Source organism: Patagioenas fasciata, chromosome 1 (assembly GCF_037038585.1).
Source record: "Patagioenas fasciata isolate bPatFas1 chromosome 1, bPatFas1.hap1, whole genome shotgun sequence".
NCBI lineage: Eukaryota > Metazoa > Chordata > Aves > Columbiformes > Columbidae > Patagioenas > Patagioenas fasciata.
Genome location: NC_092520.1, coordinates 180,168,950 through 180,189,337, shown reverse-complemented (window position 1 = coordinate 180,189,337; position 20,388 = coordinate 180,168,950). Strand labels below are relative to the sequence as shown.

Genomic DNA, 20,388 nt, shown 5'->3' with positions numbered 1-20,388 from the left:
CATCTGGACCCATGGATTTATGGACGTCCAGACTACTTAATTGTTCCCTAACCCAGTCCTCATCGACTAAAGCAAACTCCTCCATTAACCTGGCTTCATCCGGGGTCTCAGGGGTACAGGGTTCCCCAGGACAGCCTCCAGCGGAGTAGACAGAGACAAAGAAGGCATTCAGCAATTCTGCCTTCTCTGTGTCTTCTGCCACCAGGGCACCCACCTCATTCATCAGTGGGCCTACATTGCCTCTGGTATTAGTTTTATCTGCTATGTATTTGAAAAAGTTCTTCTTGCTGTCCTTGACCCCTCTCGCCAGTATTTGTGATAGCACCAGCCTTTAGGAGCCAGGGTTTGTTCATTTTAGGATCCACTGATCTTCTCCACCATCTCAAGACTCTTCCACATAGTCTTGCAGAATAGTACTTAAATCAAACAGCTTTTTTTTTTTTTTTTTAATTATTTTCTGATTTTTAATGATACGGGATAGGTCTTACATGGGATATGTAAATCTCAAATCGAACTATCTCAAATTGTGGCTCTACAGCTGTTGAAGTGAGAGGCATCTTTAAAGGGCAGTCATTCCTGTCTCTTTTAGATGTCATCCTAGTACTAATTGTCTCATACAAGGGATGTGTATAACATCGCTAGAGGAGAACCCTGTACACAATATGCCTCAGACTGTACCTATTTGAGTGTAGGGTTTTCATTTATACTGGAAAAGGCACTTTCACTTAAAATCGTAAGCCAGCATTTCAGTGATACTTGCCGGGGGCTGGGAGGAAGAATTATGAAGTGTTTATTGGTTACATTCATGGAAGTATGTAAAAGAACATTAATTTCACAGTCTCAAAATTAGCATAATGGTCAAGTGGAACATGTTCTTCCCAGAGTCTGGGACATCTTGTGTAGTTGTCTGATAGGATTGACGCTTCCTGTCACATAAGAGTTCTGTTAGTGAAATGAGAATATGTCAAAAATGTACTTTAGTACTTCCAAAGAATACAAGTTGTAATGATCAAATAATTGATTGTCATAGTATTAATAAGATAATGAAAAATTATATTCTGTAAATTCTCTTAGTGAAAGCCATTGATAAATCTAGATTTTTTTTTTGAAGGTTGTTGCCGATGAGATTCATTCTCACGTTCAAATATAGTTACTTGAAATCGTTGGTTGAGAATTGAATCTGACAGTACATTATTTTTTTTTAGGAAGTCAACAAATCAAGTAACAGCCTGTTGCCTTGTTTATGGCACCTACCTTGCCTTCATATCATCTCTATTACAGAAACATGATCCAGTCTACCACCTGCTTTCCTACTAAAATGTGTGTTAACTAGTAGAGAAGGAAGTTGTATTCAGTTGTCTGCAATATCTGTGAATATTGCCATGCATTTCACAAGCCCATGGATGGATTTTTGCAACGTACTTTTAAGCTTCAAGTCTCATTTTGGCTTTTCATATTTAACATAGTCCTTGGTGTTAGAAGATAAAATAATAAGCTTAAGTAAAAGGTGGTTAGATTAATTCTAAAGGAGCTGAAAGACTGGTATTTTTTCCTGAGACTTCAGGGGAATGTCTCTCAAAGAGCTTAGAGTGCCTGTTTTTATAATTGTATTTTCAGTGATCATCAGGAATAAACTGCACATTTCTTGACTCCTTTTTTTTTATTTTTCCGTGTTAGCTGTTAGGAGACTTGGTTGCCGTGGGGCTTTATTAGTGTACTAATTTAAAAAAAAATAATAAAAATCTAAGTGAGGTTGCTATGGTAAAGCATTGCACATATTACTTCCGATTGAAGAGGTCTTTAATAAACTCTACTTTTGTATAAGGAGAATGGAGTTAATGATGAACTCCTTAAATTGCAGTTGTACACAGCGGTTATAGTACCTTAAAATTATGTAACACTGGTTATATTTCTGTCAGGTAGATTAGGAGCTGGTAGACCTTTTTATGTAAAATCTTTCAGGGACAGAAAATCTTTCATTGTCCTTTTAAAACAAATTTATGCACTTCAGTTTCATACAGTCTTTAATTTCGGTGAGCATGTAAATAAAACTTCATGCATGTATATTGTGGTCAGTGCTAGTTGCACTGGGATATGGGTAGTAGACGAGTGAAAACCAAAAACTGCTTGGTTTAGGGAGAGGAATATAATGGTTTTCTCTTCCTGCGCCTGTTTTTGCTGCCAGTCTTGCTTCTAATCATTCCCTACCCACACTGAGAGATGAGTAGATGGGTACCTAGGTAGCTCCTGTCATGTGTTATTTATCAACTTGTCTTTATTTGGTTTGCTTTGCTAAGAGATTCAGGAGGGAACAAAATAGTCCTCTGTGTGTTTCCATTTTAAAGGCAAGTGAACTAGCAACGTCCTGCTTGTCCTATAGTGTGATGTGGTTGCATGGCTATTTCTACAGTTCCGTTCATATTTTGACTATAAGAAAAGAGTAGGTGATTCTGGTGCTTTATTCAGCCTTATGCTATTTGTGTAGTCAAATACTAAACTTGTGTTCTCTTTCTTTCAAACAGATACAATTGAAAAAGAGATAAGAAAAATCTTCAATATTCCAGGTGAAAAAGAAACCAGATTGTGGAACAAATACATGAGTAATACTTTTGAACCTTTGAATAAACCAGACAGTACCATACAGGATGCTGGTTTATACCAGGGACAGGTACAGTGTAATATTATTTCTTTTTTTAATACGTTTATGTTTTTACTTATGAAAATGTAGCTGTGCGCAATAAATTTTCCTTCTTTTGAAATGAAAATTGCTACCTGATAAATTGTGTTAATAATAGAGGATTTTATAAACAAATTAATCAAAATAAAAGTAATCTTTGAGTATATTTTCAGGATTGAAGATGAGTTTAACTCTCTTGGTGAATTAGAAGTAGATGAGCGTAACATTGCTGACTTGAATTTGGTAAAACCTGAAATAAAAAAAATTTCCTAGGATCTGGGATATGTTCCCATAATGAAAGCCCAAATTTGAAGAACTTTTTAGGTACTCTAAAATAATAATGTCTTCCACTCAAATTCTACTGTCCATATTTTGGAAATAAATTAAGAAAAAATGAAATTATTTCAGATAAGAACTATAGAGACAAAAGAGCTTGAAAACCTGCTTTAGCAGGAGACTGTATCACCACTTTAAAATCACTCGGTGGGAGGATTTCTTTAGAATAACTTTTCAGATTATTATGTGGATTCTTTAGTCTTCAAATAGAGTTGGATGTTTTTTCAACAGCTGTAGCTCATGCTGTTGTGCTACAAATATGAATGGATGAAATTTGATGGCAGTATTTGTAAGCAAGATTATATTAAAATATTTCCTTTTGCCTTAAAGTACTTGACTCTAACCTGCTTACCAGCAGTATTTATGTTATGCTTCAGTTTTCTTTTATGGCATGCAAGTTAAGTAATCTGTGCACCAAAATACAGCTTGAACTGTTGTGCCCTTTACCTTCATGCTGCACACACTTAAGCCCTCAGAAAGGTAATTTTAACGATGCAGAAGTCCTGCTGGAAGAGCCCACTTTCCCCATAAAATATTTGCTTCAAAGATGTAACTTGCAGAGTACCTCTTTCCCAGTGAAACATTAACTATGAAGCAAGCATGTTCTAATATAGCCATGAAAAGTGTCTAGGTGACATCTGTACTTTCAGCAAAACAAATATTGTTCAAAGCTGAGCTTAACCATGGTTTCTGAAAATGCGAAATGTCATGGTAGATCATGTGTGTTTGGTCAGGTGCACCTGCTGACACACAAGGTTGTTATTTTTCTTGCTGAACGTTCTAATCTAATAATTATTCTGACTATTACAGTCTATCTGACCTAATAATAATTTTTTACTGTGTAATTCTAAACTATGTATGTGATTGAGTAAATTAATGTTTTCAATTTATTAGTTGGTTTCTGAAATGAGCCTTTAGGGATTCCATTGAACTTCTAAGTCTAAATGTTCATTTTATTTAGTAGTCTCTTAAAGCAGTGGAAATAAATAAGGCAGAATCTGTCTTACAGCCATTCGTGACCAAAGATAGCAGACTACCCTTTTCCAGACAGAAAGCAGGTCGTGAAAGAAAGCTGGTTTTCAATGCGTATTCAAACTGAAAATGTGATTACATCTTCAAGTGGCAGTGCAACTTGCATGTAAAGTTTTGAACATAAGTACGTATATGAGTGTACGTCACTGTAGACAGAAACAGGCATAGCATGGCAGTTAATTAGGATCATGACACATCAGTGTACAGTTATGCAGAATTAGTTGCATTGGAAATGAAGAGTTAGATTCCGTTTAAATATTGGAGTTTAGTTGCCATTTCAGATGATCTAGGCTATCCCAGCTGTCAGTCCAGACAGGCATGAGCTTTTTGTAGATCCTCTGTCATATCTGCCAGTATAGGGCACATACCTGAAATACCCAAAGGGGTTTCAAATGGCACTTGATGCCCGTGTTAGGACTGAGTGTTCTGTACTCTCTTTTGTACCAATAACAACTTGAATGAAATTAATTTCATTAGCCAACTATCCCATTGAAAAATAAATATTGCAATAAGGCTTTTGCAGAAAATACAGGAGTAAACAGACTGATATGATTTTAAAGATTTCAAGGCAGAAAATGGTATGGTTTGGATTTTTTTTTCTTACCTATCTGTGTTGTGTGAGAGGGAAATATATCTTCCTCAACAGGACTGTTGTATAGACATGGGATTTAATATATATTCATAGATGCTGTTTAGGCATTGCAAGTCATCTTCTGACTTCTTTGAGATATAAGGTCTTGCCGGTTTTTTCCATGGATTTTTGAGATACAGAAATATTAAGTGGCTTGTTCAAAGTTATACAAATTAAGGTGTGGGGAGAAAAACAGAGGAAGAGGAAGATACAGTGTAATTGAATGGAATATTCTTGAATCTCAGGGAATAGTAATTTAAACATCAGTCTTCTCTGTCTCAGTCGCATGTCAGCAAATCCATTAAAAATTTAGAACAGAAAGCAATTTACTGATACTTCTATTTTAGTTTTCTTATACTTTTTGTGGTAGGTACTGGTGATAGAACAGAAGAATGAAGATGGAACATGGCCAAGAGGTCCTTCAACTCCTAAGTAAGTTCTGAATTCAAGTCGTGTTATTCACTATATATAGCTTAACTATTTTCACATGTTATTTATCTTCGAAAAAAATGTTCAAAATAAAATGTCACTTTTAAGAAAATAAGCTTTCAGATATTTTACTTGAAAATATACCTAATAGTGTACTTGCTATGTGCTACACATTGCAGAACGTGACATAATAATAGTGAATTCCAGCACAGAAGTCGTTTAATTTTGTTAATTTCAACCAGTGATATACATTATACTGCTTAAAAATAGAAAAAAAATTCATAGTAGAGAACTGTTAAACTTAGCTTATTTATTTCTGTTTCAAAGTATAGTGTATCTGTTAGATGAACGGATATGTCTTTTATCAGTGTTTTTGTTATATGTAAATGTTTTTGTGGATAGTTTGTCCTTTGATCTCCAGAGCACAATATTTACACGTAAGCATTATTTAAATTGCAGTCTACATTATCAGCATGTTGCTTTTGTTCTTTATTGAGCCATCATCAGTTAACAGAGTATTCTTCCTGCTACCATTATCAACAACACCTTGATAATGGCGAGTGAGTAGAAAGACTTGAGGGTGGTTTTTCTTATCTAGATGGATAAACTTCTTAAAATATTTTAAAATATCAGGTTCTATCTGTTTTGAAGAAGAGTTGGAACTAGTTACTAGTAAACTAACATGATGTCAGCCTTATAAATTGTTGACTGTGTTTTTTCCCTTTGTTGGCTGGTTCTTGAGCAGATCTTTCATAAAAAGTTCTTTTCATTTCCTTCTATTTCTTTTGATAGTCTGCATTCATGTAATTGAGGTTCACTGTTTTAACAACATTTTTATACTATCATTGCTTATCACTTGAAGGACAGAGATTCTTTATCTTTGGTGTTTTATCTCAAGCACTTCAATTAGGAACACTAATTTCTATGAAGTTTCTTAAGGGAGTCTAATTTCAATTTAAGCTTAGCATGAACAGTATAACCTTGCTCAGCAAGATGTTATGGCACAAAGAATAAGAATGTAGAGCAGCAGAAAGAATGGGATGCAAAATACTAGAAGTTTAATCTCTGACCTCAAAAAACATCTAGTAGAAATGTAAATTCTTAGTCAAATTTTAGATGCAGATTTTGAAGGTTAAAAGATCTTAGATGACTCAATGTCACAGGTTATTTTGGAAGTTTTGGTAGGAAGATATTCTTGATGATGGTACCTGATTTTATTCTGCGAAATTCCATTCCACTTTATGAAAAGCATTCAGGAGCAGTATACAAATTAAAGAATATCTCCTGGAATGTTTGATTTGAGGACAAGAAAAATGGTAATAGAAAATGCTGGTGTCAGAAGAGGCTACAAGTAAACCAGCAAATGAGGATGAATAGTTTTACTGTGAAGCTGGGGTATGTTTTTGAGGCTTGGCAGCTATCAGGAAGATAAATGAAATTTGGTATTCAAATGCATTGTAATACTGGAAGTTTTGCAAAATTTAGTGGATTCAAATAGAAACTATCACAAACAGTAATGGGGGCAGGTTTTTACATCTGTTTAAAACTTTATGAAAAACCTAATAAATGTTTAAAGGGGCAGAAATATTAAACACTTGCTTTAAAGTCTTCTGTGTGAGATGCATTAGTATTAGTTTGTCATCACAAATATTAAGAGTATACATCAAGATACCTTCCTACAGTCCTGTCGTTGGTCACACACTGGTCTTGCACCAGTTCCTGCTGAGACTGCCGCTTTATAGTGCTTGTTTAAGAAAAGTACAAGTTGTAAATGTAAATTGTGAGGACAGGGAATAAAATGCTGTAGTTTAGGAGGTCAAAATGCAGAATATTGGAAAGTATGAAAGGCTCACAGTGTTCTAAATGGGCAGGATTATTTCAGAAAATCAGCTAAGGTTTTCACAGAGTCACAGAATAGTTGAGGTTGGAAGGCACCTCTGGAGCTTCTCTAGTTCAATCCACCTGCTCAAAGAAGGGTCACCTAGAGCAGGTTGCTTAGGACTGTGTCCTAACAGGTTTTGAGTATCTCCAAGGATGGAGACTCCCACAGACTCCCTGCAAAACCTATTCCAGTGTTTCATAACCCTCACTGTAAAACAGAATTTCTTGCATTTCAGTAGAAGTGCCTGTGCTTCAGCTTTTACCCATTGCCTTTTGTCCTTTCAGTGGGCACCACTGAGAAAGAGTTTGGCTCAGCTTTCTTTCCTCTCCTCCATCAGGTATTTATACCCATAAATGATTGCTCTGGAACCTTCTCCAGGCTGATCAGTCCCAGTTCTCTCAGCCTCTCCAAGTAGCTCAGATGCTGCAACCCCCTGATCATCTTTGTGGCCTCGTCACTGGCCTTGCTCCAGGAGGTCCCTGTCTCTCTTGTACTGGGGAGCCCAGAAGTGAACCCAGCATTCCAGGGGTGTCTCACCGGTGCAGAGTGGAGGGGAAGGATCCGCTCCCTTCACCTGCTGACCCTGCTTTTCCTGGTGCAGCCCAAGGCCACATTGCAGGCTCATGTCCAGCTTTTTTGTGCACCAGGACCGCAGGTGCTTCTCTGCCAAGCTGCTTTCCATGCCCTGCCCCAGTGTGTACTGGTGCCTGGGCTTATTCCTCCCCAGGGGCAGGTCTTTGCACTTCCTTGGACTGAACTTGATGAGGTGATTGGCTGCCCTTTTCTTCAGCCTGTTAAGGACCATGTGAATGGCAGCACATCCATCTGCTGTATCCATCCTCCTTCAAAATTTGTGTAATTTCCAACCATGCTGAGGGTGCACTCTGTTCCATCATCCAGGTTGAAGCCCAGAGCACCCAATATTCCCAAGCAGAATTCCTTAGTTTGCCATCCACATACTAGCTGGGCCCATCCTTTCATCGCTTCCAAGACTAGACAAGATCAAACGTGTTCAGAGTGCTTCAGCCACAGGCATTACACGTCTAGCCAGAATAATCCAGTGTTACTCCAATAACAGCAGGAGGTGAAATTAATGGGGTGCTTGGCTGCCCTTTTCTCCAACTTGTTGAGGTGTCTGAGAATGGCAGCACAACCTATGTTGTGACATTTGAAAATGAGAGCAAATAAGATGTTCTGCACATTTTCCGTGCCTCTTAACAGACCATAGCAGCGATCTTTGTATTGATTACTTGTTTTAGAATGTTTCTTTCTTCCTACTGCAGGTGATTACCATTGGCAGGTTTTTTTAAATGAGAAACATGTTAAAGGTGTGAGCATCTTACTCTACTGCAAAAAGAGAAAATATTTACTTTGAAAGTGGCCAAATTGAGACTTCAGTTCAGGATAGGAAGGAACACTTCCAAAAATTATAGTTCTGTTTCCCTTAAATGTCTAATGAATCGGTATCAGTGAAAAGATTGATTATCAAAATAATTGTCTCTTCTGAAGAAAGAATGAAGAAATTATATCAGGTTTGATATAATTTTTATATAGGACTAGACACCCTGCTGTGCAAATTAGAATTTCAGCTCTGTGTCCAAGCTTGTCAGTGTTTTTTTTAATTTTAAGTGTACTGTTCTTCCAACATCTGAATTTACTTAGTTTTGGAAGTAATTGCAAGATCTGCTGTAAAAACCCCTTTAAAGTTTAATGATATCTACTATTGTCTCATATTTAATGCTACTTTAAAAGTTTGTTGTGGTGTTTGGGTTTTTTTTGTTTGTTTGGAAGTATCTGAACATGGAGTACATTCTTAAAATGTGCACAGGGTCAGTCAGGCTTAGGAGTAGCTGGATGTTTCAGTCTCGTAGAGGTTCTGTTTATATAAACTGTTTATATCAGCTACTGGTTTGTTTGTTGCTCCAGAAGCTTGGCTTCTGTGAAACGTTTTCTAGGGAGCTCATAGTGACTTATCCTGGAATGTCTTTGCTGTCATCCGCTCCCAAAATAGACATTACTCAGCATTATTGGACAGATCTGCAAAAAATTGTGTTATACTAACTTTTCTGTGAATAACTGTCTCCTCAATGTCACACATGTGACAAACTCATCCAAACACAGAGATCCTATTTGCTTTGGTGGCTCATTTCCTGCTGATCCCAGACCTCGAATGAAGACTTGTGAACTCTGTGCAGCCTATTTTTTTATTCATTTTTGTATTCTTTTGCCGGGAGATTATTCTGCAGGCAGAAAAACAACTAACCAACCCTATTTGAATGGTTTATTATCATCATGAGAACGTGTCGAGGGTTAAGATTGCGGGGTGCCAATAAAACCCTGGCAGATGTATCGTTAACCTCCTCTCCCCCCCACTTCCCCCTTTTCCCCCTCCCTCTGTCCCCTTCCCACTCAGGACAGGCGATCGGGAGGGAAAAAAAGGACAGAGAGAAGAGAGTTGGAAAAATTAAAGATGTTTTACTAATGCTACTAATAAGAATAGAGAAAATAATACAAAATATACAAAACAAATCTTGAAAGTCTCAGCAACTGCAGAGCCAGCACCCAAAGTCCTGAATTAGCCTCTGTAGCCAACCAGAGCTGGATTCAGTCTCTCACTAGGCCTCAGTTCACAGGGACGACCAGCAAGGTCCTCTCCTAATGTCGGCCATAAGCAGAAGGGAAAAGGAAAAAGGGCAAAGGGCGAGATCCTCGTGATCTCCCGCTTTTATATGAAGTATTCACGTGAATGAAATGTTATACACAGTTGGTCAGTTCCTTGGTCACCAGTTTCTCGTTGCCTCTCTCGCGAGATGTCCATCCGTGCTTATCAATAAGTTTGCATTCCATTGCTAGGTTTACCAAAACATGTGTCTGGTTCTGCAGGAAAATGCAGCTAATATGAAGGCTTTAGCTGACAGGCAGAATTCACTAAAAGAGAAACTTGTTTTTTAACAAAACCAGGACAGAATGTTTTAAACTAAGATATTAAAAAAAAAAAGTAAAGTTATAGTTCATTTAAATGAAGCAGCTTTACTACAAAATTAAATTACTTGTGTTCAGGAAAAAACTGTAAAACAATTAAAACCTTTCATCCAATCTGTGATCATAAAACTTAAGGGTAAGGAAGGATCTTAAGTTTTGAAGTTCCACGAATTACCAAATGAATAGCAGGGACAGTTTTTCTATTAGTTTTCTATTAAGAAGATGTTACATGTTTATGTGCAAATATAAAAGCAAGTTAGAGAAGCATACAAAGAAGCTGTTAACTAGAAACTTATTTCCTACTAATTTTAGAAAGGTATTGTTTGCTGTTTTCTTGGGAAACTTGATTAAAAGTATTAAATCTATTGATCCATAATATTCTTCAGAAACGCTTCTTATATGGTAAAAAACTAAGAATTTTTGTTTAATCTGTAAATATACATCTGTGTATGTATTAAAAATAACAGATTTAATTCTGATCCTTATTTTTAGATTTCTCTGTGGAATACATCATCCTATACAAATAGTTGACTACTTTGCATAATTTACAGATGATCTGCTGTTAACTTTAACATTTTTTGTATGATAAAAAGGTATACATGGAAAATTTTTTTGACCATACAAATATTGGAGATTTTACACTTTCATAGTGTTTTCTCCTTGTTATAATAATGAATGTTTTCTTGCAATATTTGTCATATAGTAAGTTTTTAAATAATTTTTTCTAGTTCAAAACTGGATGCCTTTTTATCCTGGAAAAACACTAAAGGCTCTTACTTGATTCTTCTTTGTTTCTGAGCTGGATCTCATAATGCTTTTAAGAGAAAACAAAATAATTGAATAAAAGATGCTTAGCTATCATTTTTGAAATAATGTAATGTTTGTGTATCCAAGTTTTTTAGGAAAAAATATACATGAATCTTCAAAAGAAAAAGTGCTTGTCTGTTGAAGTTAAAAGTATCGTCCTTAACCAAGAGATTTAGAATTAGGTTTTTTATCTTGAAGCAGTTGATACGCAGACAGGTGTGCCTTTATACTGACTTAGCTGTGCGGAATAGAACTAACTGGGGCCTTACTCTGTTGTCTTCAATTGTAAAAGCAAGAGCTGTCAGAGCTTGTCTGCCAGTTAAGAGCTGAACTGCTGTTTGCTAGTGCAAAATAACTTGTTAGACTGTAGTAACCGTGTGTCTGAGCCCTTGTGGGTAAACACTACACACTGGTAATGTACAAAAGGTGTTTTCAAGTTAGTTTAACAAACATGTTCATTAATAGCAGTTAATGCGGGGTTGAGAAACTCTTGCCCTGAACATTGAAGTTTTTTTGATTGCCGAATTTTAAAATGTCAACCTTTCATGCACGCCCCCCAAAGAAGTATGATTAACCAAACTAATACTTTTTTGTAAGAACAGAATAGTCTAAACTGAAGCAGGCTAAACATTCTAAGCTTGCTTTAAAAGACTCAATTTTATGGTAGCCTGATTATAGTCACACCTTCATAGATCAGAGTCCTTTGAGGATGAAAGGACCTCTCAAGATAATCTCATCCAATCACCCTGCTAAAAGGAGGGGCAGCTGGAGCAGGTTGCCCAGGACCGTGTCCAGGCACAGCTCTAATATCAGCAGGGATCGAGACTGCACAGCCAGTCTGGTTAACCTGTTCCAGTTTTTGACCTCCTTCGCTTTAAAAAAGGTGACAGTTTATCACTTTTTTTTTTGGTGAACATCCTCTCGTGTTCAGATAGAATTTCATATATTTTGACTTAGACCCATGGCCTTTTGTCCTTTCAGTGGCACCACTGAGAAGTGTCTTGCTCCACATTCTTCTGTGAGGCTGCACACCTCAGAGTAGGGGGAATCTCTTACTGGTTTACATGTTATTGTTATTACCACTGATTGTCATCTTCTCTAAGAAACAGATTAACTTATTTTTAGATTTTGGTGAAAACCAGACCTTTATTTACGTAGCTTATTCTGGTTTCTTTTAATTTTTTAAACAACAAAACTACATTGAGTTTTAAAATTTAAAACTGTATTGCATTTGAATTTGGTTTAAGTTATATAAAAGATTGAAGTTTGTTTTGAAAAGTTCAATTTCAGATAAAAATGATTCCATTCAAATATCTTCTTCTAAAATAATTATGTATATGAATGTGCATAATTTAATTACTGCCTTGAATTTAAGTAGGGTTAAACTAACTTCAATTTTATATCTTTCTTGTGGACACAGTCTGTGTATTTGACTTCTTTGAAGATAATTTTCAAATAAGAGGATTTACATTGATAAAGGAAATCTACAGGAAAACTTTATGAATGTTGGTCAGAATATTTTAAAAATTAACACTTTCTTCATATGGCAATATATGTTTTCTTTTGGAAGAGGTTTATTAATAAAAAGTTGAAAATAAATGTGAAATATACTTGGGAAAATTCCCTGTGTAAAAATGTTTATCTCCTTACAGAGTTTAGTTCTTGAAAGATGCTTAAAAAAATCCTGAGTATGCAGAATTCTTAGTATTAGAATATGTATTTCAGAGCTTTCCAAGGGCAGCTGGAACTTTTTGCAAACCAGTCAGAGTTGCATTGCTCCCATAAAAACATGGAGGTGCCTAAATTCCTTTCAGTATTCAGAGACTTTTCCATGGTTATCTGTAAGATTTGATCAGAAAAATACACTGCAAGATAGTGGCATATTTTATTTAATTCTTACATTCAGAGGGTCTTTGTAATAAAAATTGTGAGTATTCTGATGGTTTAGAATACTCTCAAACAATGGGCATGAGTGATAATACTATTACTTTTGACTAAAAATGTTCTTTAAAGGTTATTTAGTGTTGTGCATAATATCCTAGAATTTTTAGTAGTATTAATAAGACTATTTTAAGTCAGTTATTTCATACTGCTTTTAAACTAACCTTGAAGCATGTGTCTTAATCATGTATCTATTTATGGTTAAGTGAAAAATTAATAAAATTTCCATGTTAGAAACCTTACATTGTAGGTTTTAGAACATCAGAATATCTGTAGTCATACAGAAAACAATTTTTTTAGCACAGGGGCCTCTGATTTGTTTGTTTGTTTACTTTTGGTTTTAATAGCTCTGTTGCTTCAACATGATTTGAAAGTTTAAAGTACTGTGAAGCATTTCAAGTTTCAAAATATGGATTCTGAGGTCTGCATGTTCTGGGTATTTTTAGTGCTTTGCTCACTTAACAAAACCTTTATTTTCTGTGCTTGTTTATAGGCATTATTCATTTGTTAGCTTACTTTCACAGTTTTTAGTATCTTAGCATTTTTATCTAATTGATAATTTTCATGTTTTCAAAGGTCCCCAGGTGCATCCAATTTTTCAACTTTACCAAAGATGTCTCCATCTCTATCAAATAATTATAACAACATGAACAACAGAAAGTAAGCAATATACCTTAAAACATTATTTAATTTAATTTAATTTTGATATTTTATAACTCCTAACTTAAGGATTTAGATTTTTTTTTTTACAGTATTTGGATTGTGAATTGTTACTGGTCACTATTTCGTATATCAGGCAATCAAACACAGTTAAAGGTGTTTGGTAATTCTTAGTCCTCAGTAGAACAGACACTAAAAAGAGTGTTGAGCATTGTCAGAAAATATATAAATGCTTTATTTAGAGTTTATTGTGCTAAAAATTCATTATTGTTGTTATTATCCCACCTGAATTTAGATGGAGAACAAAAAAAACCCACTACTTGATCAGGTTTTCCCGTATTTATTGATGCTAAGGTAGTATAGCAGCATGTGTGATATTGCACATTGACTTGAGACCACTACAGCTGAATTGTTTTAACTATAATGGTTTTCATAGTGATTATAGCCATTGGTTATTATCAGCAACTTCTGTTTTTTAGTGCTAGAAGATTTGAGGGAGATCAATCTGATAGGTGTGCTTGAATATTACAATGAGCAGAGGCTTAGGAAAAGAGGCTTCTCTCTTTTAAGGGTTTTCTCCTTTATGTTCTAAACCAGAAGTTTAATAAAGAATGTGATAAAACTGTCAAATAAGAGCTTTTATATTCCAGTGGCCGACTTTGTGTGTAACCGTTTTTTGTTGTACACAACTGTGAAAAAAGTTGGTGAATATAGAAAAACACAGAATTATTTCACTTTGACAGAAAATGGAGCATCTTTCAAATGCTTGAAACCAGAGAGCACTCATCTTTAATGCAAGCTGGGGGGAATTGAAGAGGCTTATTCTTACAATTCATTCAAATTTAAAATATTTTTCCAAATATGCATTTTGTGATCAAACGTGAAGATGTGAAATATTAAAAAGGTGACATAAATATTTAATATCTTATACAATATCTTCCAGTTAAATACTGCATTTATCAGAAGTGATTTTTCCTAAGGGGTGAAGTGTCACTTGTGCTTCTACCAATTGTGAGTAACCCCAACTGTCACTGTTAAACAGCTGAAATCCATGTATTTAACTGCAGTGTATTGTACTCTGTCTGTGAATGTACAGTCAATAAAAAGTATATTGTATCTATGATTGTGTGAAAAATAATTTGACCAGAGCTGAGCCTCTGGCTGGGAACTAATCTCTCCTTCCCATATTGCTTATACAGAAGGCAGTTGTAGCGCCAAAACCAGAGCTTATGAAATACATTTTCCTAGAGAGCCATCATTTTAAATCAAGACAGCAAGGTTTTCTTTTTTTCTTTTCCTTCTTTTTTTTTTTTTTTTTTTTTTTTTTAATGTTAGCTTTTCCCTAGTGATGCTGGAGTTATTTTTAGGAAGTACTTATGAAACCTCTTGCCAGCTCTTTCATATCTAAAGATAGTTTCTTCACTGGCTTTAGCTGGTTTTATTTTTATTTTGTGGTTTGTTTTGGATCTGAAGTGGGAGCTTTTAGAACTTAAAGAAAAATCCCAGAATTTTACCTTCTTTTTTAATTTGAGGATTTTCAACAGAATTATATGTTTAAAATGAAATTATATAAAATTCACATTTGATAAGGAATTGGTCCTTTGAAATGTCTTAACTATAACTTAAGCATCTGTAAATCAGATAGCAGGTACATGTTCTCTGTAGTGTTACAAAATACCAGCCATTTTTCTCTTGTAGCTGAAATGACTGTGTATGTGGATGTTTAGTAAGACAGATCCTCAGTGCAGAAGTATATAGTTTTTCTTACAATGCAATAATACAGTTATAGTGAGTTTAACACAAATATTTTTAAAATCACAAATGTACAATTCACTACAATATGTATTAGAGTAGAATCTTTAGCAGCATTTCTGTCAGAATACATGTTCAGGAATAGATAAGCCATATCTGTTAATACACTACGTACTTTAAAGTACTGTTGCATTAAGTATTTTTGTCTTCAAAAGGTATATGGAAAGATCTATCTCTCTATTTAATTGTATTCTATCATTCTGGGTTATCGGTTTCTTCCCATGTTCTACTCTTCTCACAAATATCTCCTCGTCTAAGAAAGCACTTGTTTTCCATTAATTAATGCTATCTTCTTTTCATTATTTTCTTAATTAACTACTTATGTTGGCTTTGCCTGGAATTTATTTTCACATTTCTGCCTTACTGTCTCTTACATTGCATGTTATCTTTAGCACAGTAGCGAAATTACACATTTGTGGCTTTCCAGGATTCATTGGTTCCTCCATATGGACATGAGATGCTGTGACTCTAAAAGAAATACCAAGATTTGTTTTGAAGATAATTTGAGCTGACAAAGCTGATTTGTAAAGCAGAAAAAGCAAACAGGTTCTGTGCAGTAATAGTCATAAATGGTAGTCACTGCAAGGCTGGTTTTGCAATTTTTATAGCTTCAGCTATAGAGTAGAAATTATGTTAAAGCTCTGAAAAGTATCATGTTTCTTTGTATGGTACACATTTCTGTAATACTTATCCAATCCAGGAACTGTTCTGAGTAATAGTAATCCTCAAAGTCATAAATATTTAATTGTGGTTTTAGCTAGTCATACATTAGATAATAGAAAAAGCTGGTGCAAATTTTACCAAGTCCAAAGCCTTAGTTTCTGTAAATGTGAGTTTGCATTTGATGAAATGGAGGCTTCCAAGTAATTGATCATTGATGTTCTTTTGCCTTTTCAGGTGATCCTGTTGAAAGAATAACATAGGAGGATTAGCATATTATATGTTAGTGGATTTAGAAGAGCAGGGAAAGACACACATCACTTGGGTCTTACTGGAATTTCTGTTTATTGCTATTATAAAGCAATACATTTCATGTCACGTGGTATTTTTAAAATTATGTGGGGAGGGCATTAAAAAAACAGTTGAATAGGGATTTTGTTTTGGGATTTAAGAGAAAAGTTGTTTTGTTTTCATCATTTGTAACAATTGTTTCAGGCTCCTAAAATAACTTGCTTCATCATTCAGTAGTGTCAACTTGTCAGAAGACAGCCAGTTGGCAGCTTTGTTCACATGCTTGGTATATCTCAATACACTTACTTCAAGAAGTATAAATGTTAATTACATCACCTGTAGAAACAATTTCTTCATGTTGCACCTGACACGTAGGCAAATATTATCAGGAAGGTCTTTTCTTTTTTTTTTTTTTTTTCCTTTATTTGATGGTGATCATGGGCAACAACAAAGACAGTACTCTTTAATAACAAAGACAGTACTCTTTGTGTAGTGACATAGGCCTCCCCTGCTCTTTCAAGCATCTCTAAAAATTGATGGAACCCAATTACATGTTTGTTAAAGTGGCCGGTCACAAAAACACATTGGCAGTGCATGAAAGTGGTTGAAATACTACAGAGCTCAGTAAGTGTTCCAGGCTTTTAATTTTCTGGGCTCGTTCTTGCAACTCGAATTCCTTTTGCAGCACCTGTTGTTGCTATATGGCACTCCACGGTCAAATTGTGTCCTTTCCAAAGCTAGTGATGCTTTTCCAGACTTCTATGTTCCAAATCCATGCTTCCCAGAACTCCAACTACACAGTGAGTGCTTTGGATTCATCATCATCTGAAAGCTGCTTTGGGGTTTAAAGGCAGGATAGAGAGAGTACATGTAAGTCATTTCAAATATGTCACATGCAACTCAAAAATTATAGATTTACAGATAATAAAATCTGATTTGGAAACCTCCTTTTACCATTTTCACTACTTCAGGAAGGGTCTGAAGATGGTTTTGCTTTTTCAAGCCTTTCCTTAGTTTCTAAGCAGGAATTTCTTCTAAGAGCCATCAGCTATCAGTGTTCTCTTTCATTATTGCCCTGACTTGGCTGCCCCATTCTTATACTATCTCTCTGCTTTTCCATGCGTTGTTCCTTTGTTAAAGGCAACTTTCTAAAGTTTTTGCAGGAAAAGCAGATAGAGGCTGGGGACATGCTATCACAATGTACTTTTTCTAGGGCATTTCTGTAGACTTGCCTTGCATCTTTACTTTCCATTCTTAACCATTTACTACTGACTGTTAATAATACTTTATTTTTTGTCCGGTCTCAAGTGCATGAAAAGCAGAGGTACAATGTAATTTAAATAAAAATAATTTTTCCAGTAAAAAATCAAGTTTGCAGACTGATAAAGCTGTAAGGAGACATCTCCTAGTCTCCTGCACATAGTAGGCTCTGTATTCTGCTTGATACATTTTAGTAAAACATCACAGAAGCCTGGGAGAAAAATGGATGAATAGACTTGACTCACAGAATGTGTGTGGTTACTGTATCTTTAAACTCGTCAAATGTACTTGTGTGAGCCAGTATGGAAGATAAAAGAGCTCAGAAATGGCTTTCCCTCTTGAGAAGCAAACTCTTGACACTTTGTCCCTTAGAGCAAACCAACATTGGGGATCTATCTACATTACAATTATCTTGAATTAAATTATCATGGTGTTACTTAATTTGAGCAAGTCTTTCACGTGAATGCACTATAACCAAAAGACACCAGTTGCATTTCCTGGCTTTCTAGTGTGCCTGCTGAGGGGGCAGTTTGTGAAGGGGGGAAAGCTGCAGAGAAGGAAAAAGAAGGGGAGTGAAAATCACCAGAAAAACTACATTCAGTCTGTTTAGTACCCCTACAGCTCCTACATTTGCAAAAGAGATGTCTGTTAACCATGTGAAAAGTGTAATCGTTGAATCAGGCGAGGAAAGTGGTAGGAAGAAAGCAGGGTTGGAAGTCGAAGCTTATTGTATGTCCTCTCTGTGCGTCTTTTGATTGCTGTTGCACGCTGTTGAGCTGTGCTGGGGGATTGTGGAGGTTGCATTAAGCACCAGTGGCAAGCTTGTTCTTTTTTTTCCTGGGAGAAGTAAGGTTTCCCAATTTAAGAGAATTTGAATTGATTGCAGTAGCTGGACTGCAGCTACAAAGGGAGATGGAAGGTGATTTTCCCTGGAGATCTCGTGCATGGGTGAAGGAGGGACTAATGATAGAGAAGAGTTGACCACAGAAGCAAGCTTGGAAGGGCATGTGGGCCCTGGAGTTCAAAAAGTATCTTGCGTAAACTAGGGTGAAGCATTTAAGATAGGATTAAACTGAATGGGCAAAACCAATTTTACACGGATTTTTCGTGAGAATGACCGGTAAACACAATGTCGCTTAGCTGGTTCAGGAGCAAGATTGAGATCAGGAGCTTTATGGACAGTGGACCTGTAAACTACACAGATTTCTGAGGCTGACAAAAGATGGAGAAATTTTCTTCCCCTTCTGTTTGAAACTTTTTATAAATCTTGTGGTTAAAACAAAACAACTTATTAATGAAAAGTGAGTATTTGTGCACTGAGGGAACAGTTGCAGTTCAGTTGGATGTAGAGCGTGTGATACCATTCAGGAATAATGGCTGGAGTGTACCACTGTGCACTTGCATCCTCAGACTTTTACAATTATAAATTTCAGTTATTTATCAGAATTATTTCTTTGCACTGTGCATTTTTCCATATCATTCTTAGCAATTGACTTTCAAATTTTTGTTCAAGTTTTGCTTCTAATGTGAATAATGCTTGGTGACTGCAGAAATATTCTTGAACTTTAGCCAAAGCTACTATCACACAGATTTCATTATGATCAATGCCTGAAATAGTGTAAGAAAGACTTTAACCTTTCTGGTTGGTTGTTTTTTCTAACATCTGTAGCATTACGGAGCATTCTCTTAGAAGATTCTTGCCTTTCTGGTGTTCTCAGATATGCTTACTTTACTGTTTTGAGGGTCATTCTATATTTAGTATTTGCATGATTTCAGCTGGAAACAAATTGCTTTAAATTTTACCATTTTACCTATTTCAGTCTTCTCCAGTTTCTCCAAACAGATACATCATAGAGATTTATAATGAAGTTGTTTCAAGGCGTTTTGCGCATTCTTTTAGCTCTCAAGGCTTTCCTGCATTCGTATGCTGGATTGTGCTGTCCTAGCAGGGCGGCTATAAATAGACGTTCTGATGCAGTGAGGCAGCTATGCCACAGTGGCCTTGGAAATCTCAGCTTTCACCTGTAACTCTGCATTCCCATTCCCACCGACCTCACCCTTGCAGTAGCAGGATGCAAAAGGGACATAAATGATTGATTGCTGCTGGTGGTGTCTAAAATCTGAGTGTATTAAATTTGATGGAGCAATGAAGAATAGAGTAAGCTGTGAAGCTGCTCCTGTCAAAAAGGGGTAGGGATATAATTACTGCTACTGCAGTACATTAGATTTTGATTATTTGCACAGGTGATTTTTAACTTGAAATTAACATTATTATGAAAGTTAAATACTTCTTTAGGATCCTTTCTTGTTCATGGAAGTTACTTTAACATTTTTAATTATTTAGGTTTATAAAGTAACCGTATATATTAAAGAACAATAGAGTACATGTTTACATTGTAAAAGATGTTTTGTTTTTTTACAGTGTGAAAAATTCAAACTATTGTCTCCAATCGTATACTGCTTATAAGAATTATGATTATTCAGAACCAGGAAGACACAATGAGCAGCCAGGCCTGTGTGGCCTGAGCAACTTGGGGAACACATGTTTCATGAATTCAGCAATTCAGGTACGTACTTCAGAACAAAATGAGCTTGTCTTCTTATTTGGAAACTAATATTTTGTTACATTTTACCATGTTTAGTAACTAATATTAAGAGACTCCGTTAAGTAGGAGGATAGGTTTGAAAGTGAAGAAATAATACGTCTGTATTGGTATACTAGAAAATCTGATTTACATAGCTGCATTCATTGTTTCCCCTGTTTTTGCACGGTGATCGATGTCAGAAAGAGATTTGACCAGCGTATGAGTGAAACTTTAAGTGTGATTTTTTGCTTTTTGTAATGATTGCCGTGCATGGATGTCATGAAAAATACTTTGTCATTTTGAAATGCCATTGAGTACAGATTGTAGTGCTGAAATGTCAAAAAGTAAATGACCAGTGGACTACTAGACCTTTTTTTCTAACTAATTATTATGTACTTTTAGT

At 35.6% G+C, this 20,388-nt stretch overlaps 1 protein-coding gene across 7 annotated transcripts in view; it reads left to right on the top strand.

Annotated features, from left to right (window-relative positions):
- The window catches only part of USP15 (ubiquitin specific peptidase 15), a 70,198-nt gene that overhangs the window by 28,760 nt on the left and 21,050 nt on the right, over positions 1 to 20,388 (top strand). For 3 of the 7 annotated variants that reach the window (XR_011736696.1, XM_071802683.1, XM_065838704.2), the window contains exons 5-8: positions 2,523 to 2,668; positions 5,047 to 5,108; positions 13,294 to 13,377; positions 19,823 to 19,967. Coding sequence is in view for 5 of the 7 variants with exons in the window: in XM_071802683.1 (XP_071658784.1) it covers positions 2,523 to 2,668; positions 5,047 to 5,108; positions 13,294 to 13,377; positions 19,823 to 19,967 (437 nt within the window). In the remaining 2 variants the exon portion in view is untranslated. The other 4 variants (XR_011736698.1, XM_071802692.1, XM_071802679.1 and 1 more) reach the window with 4 other exon arrangements.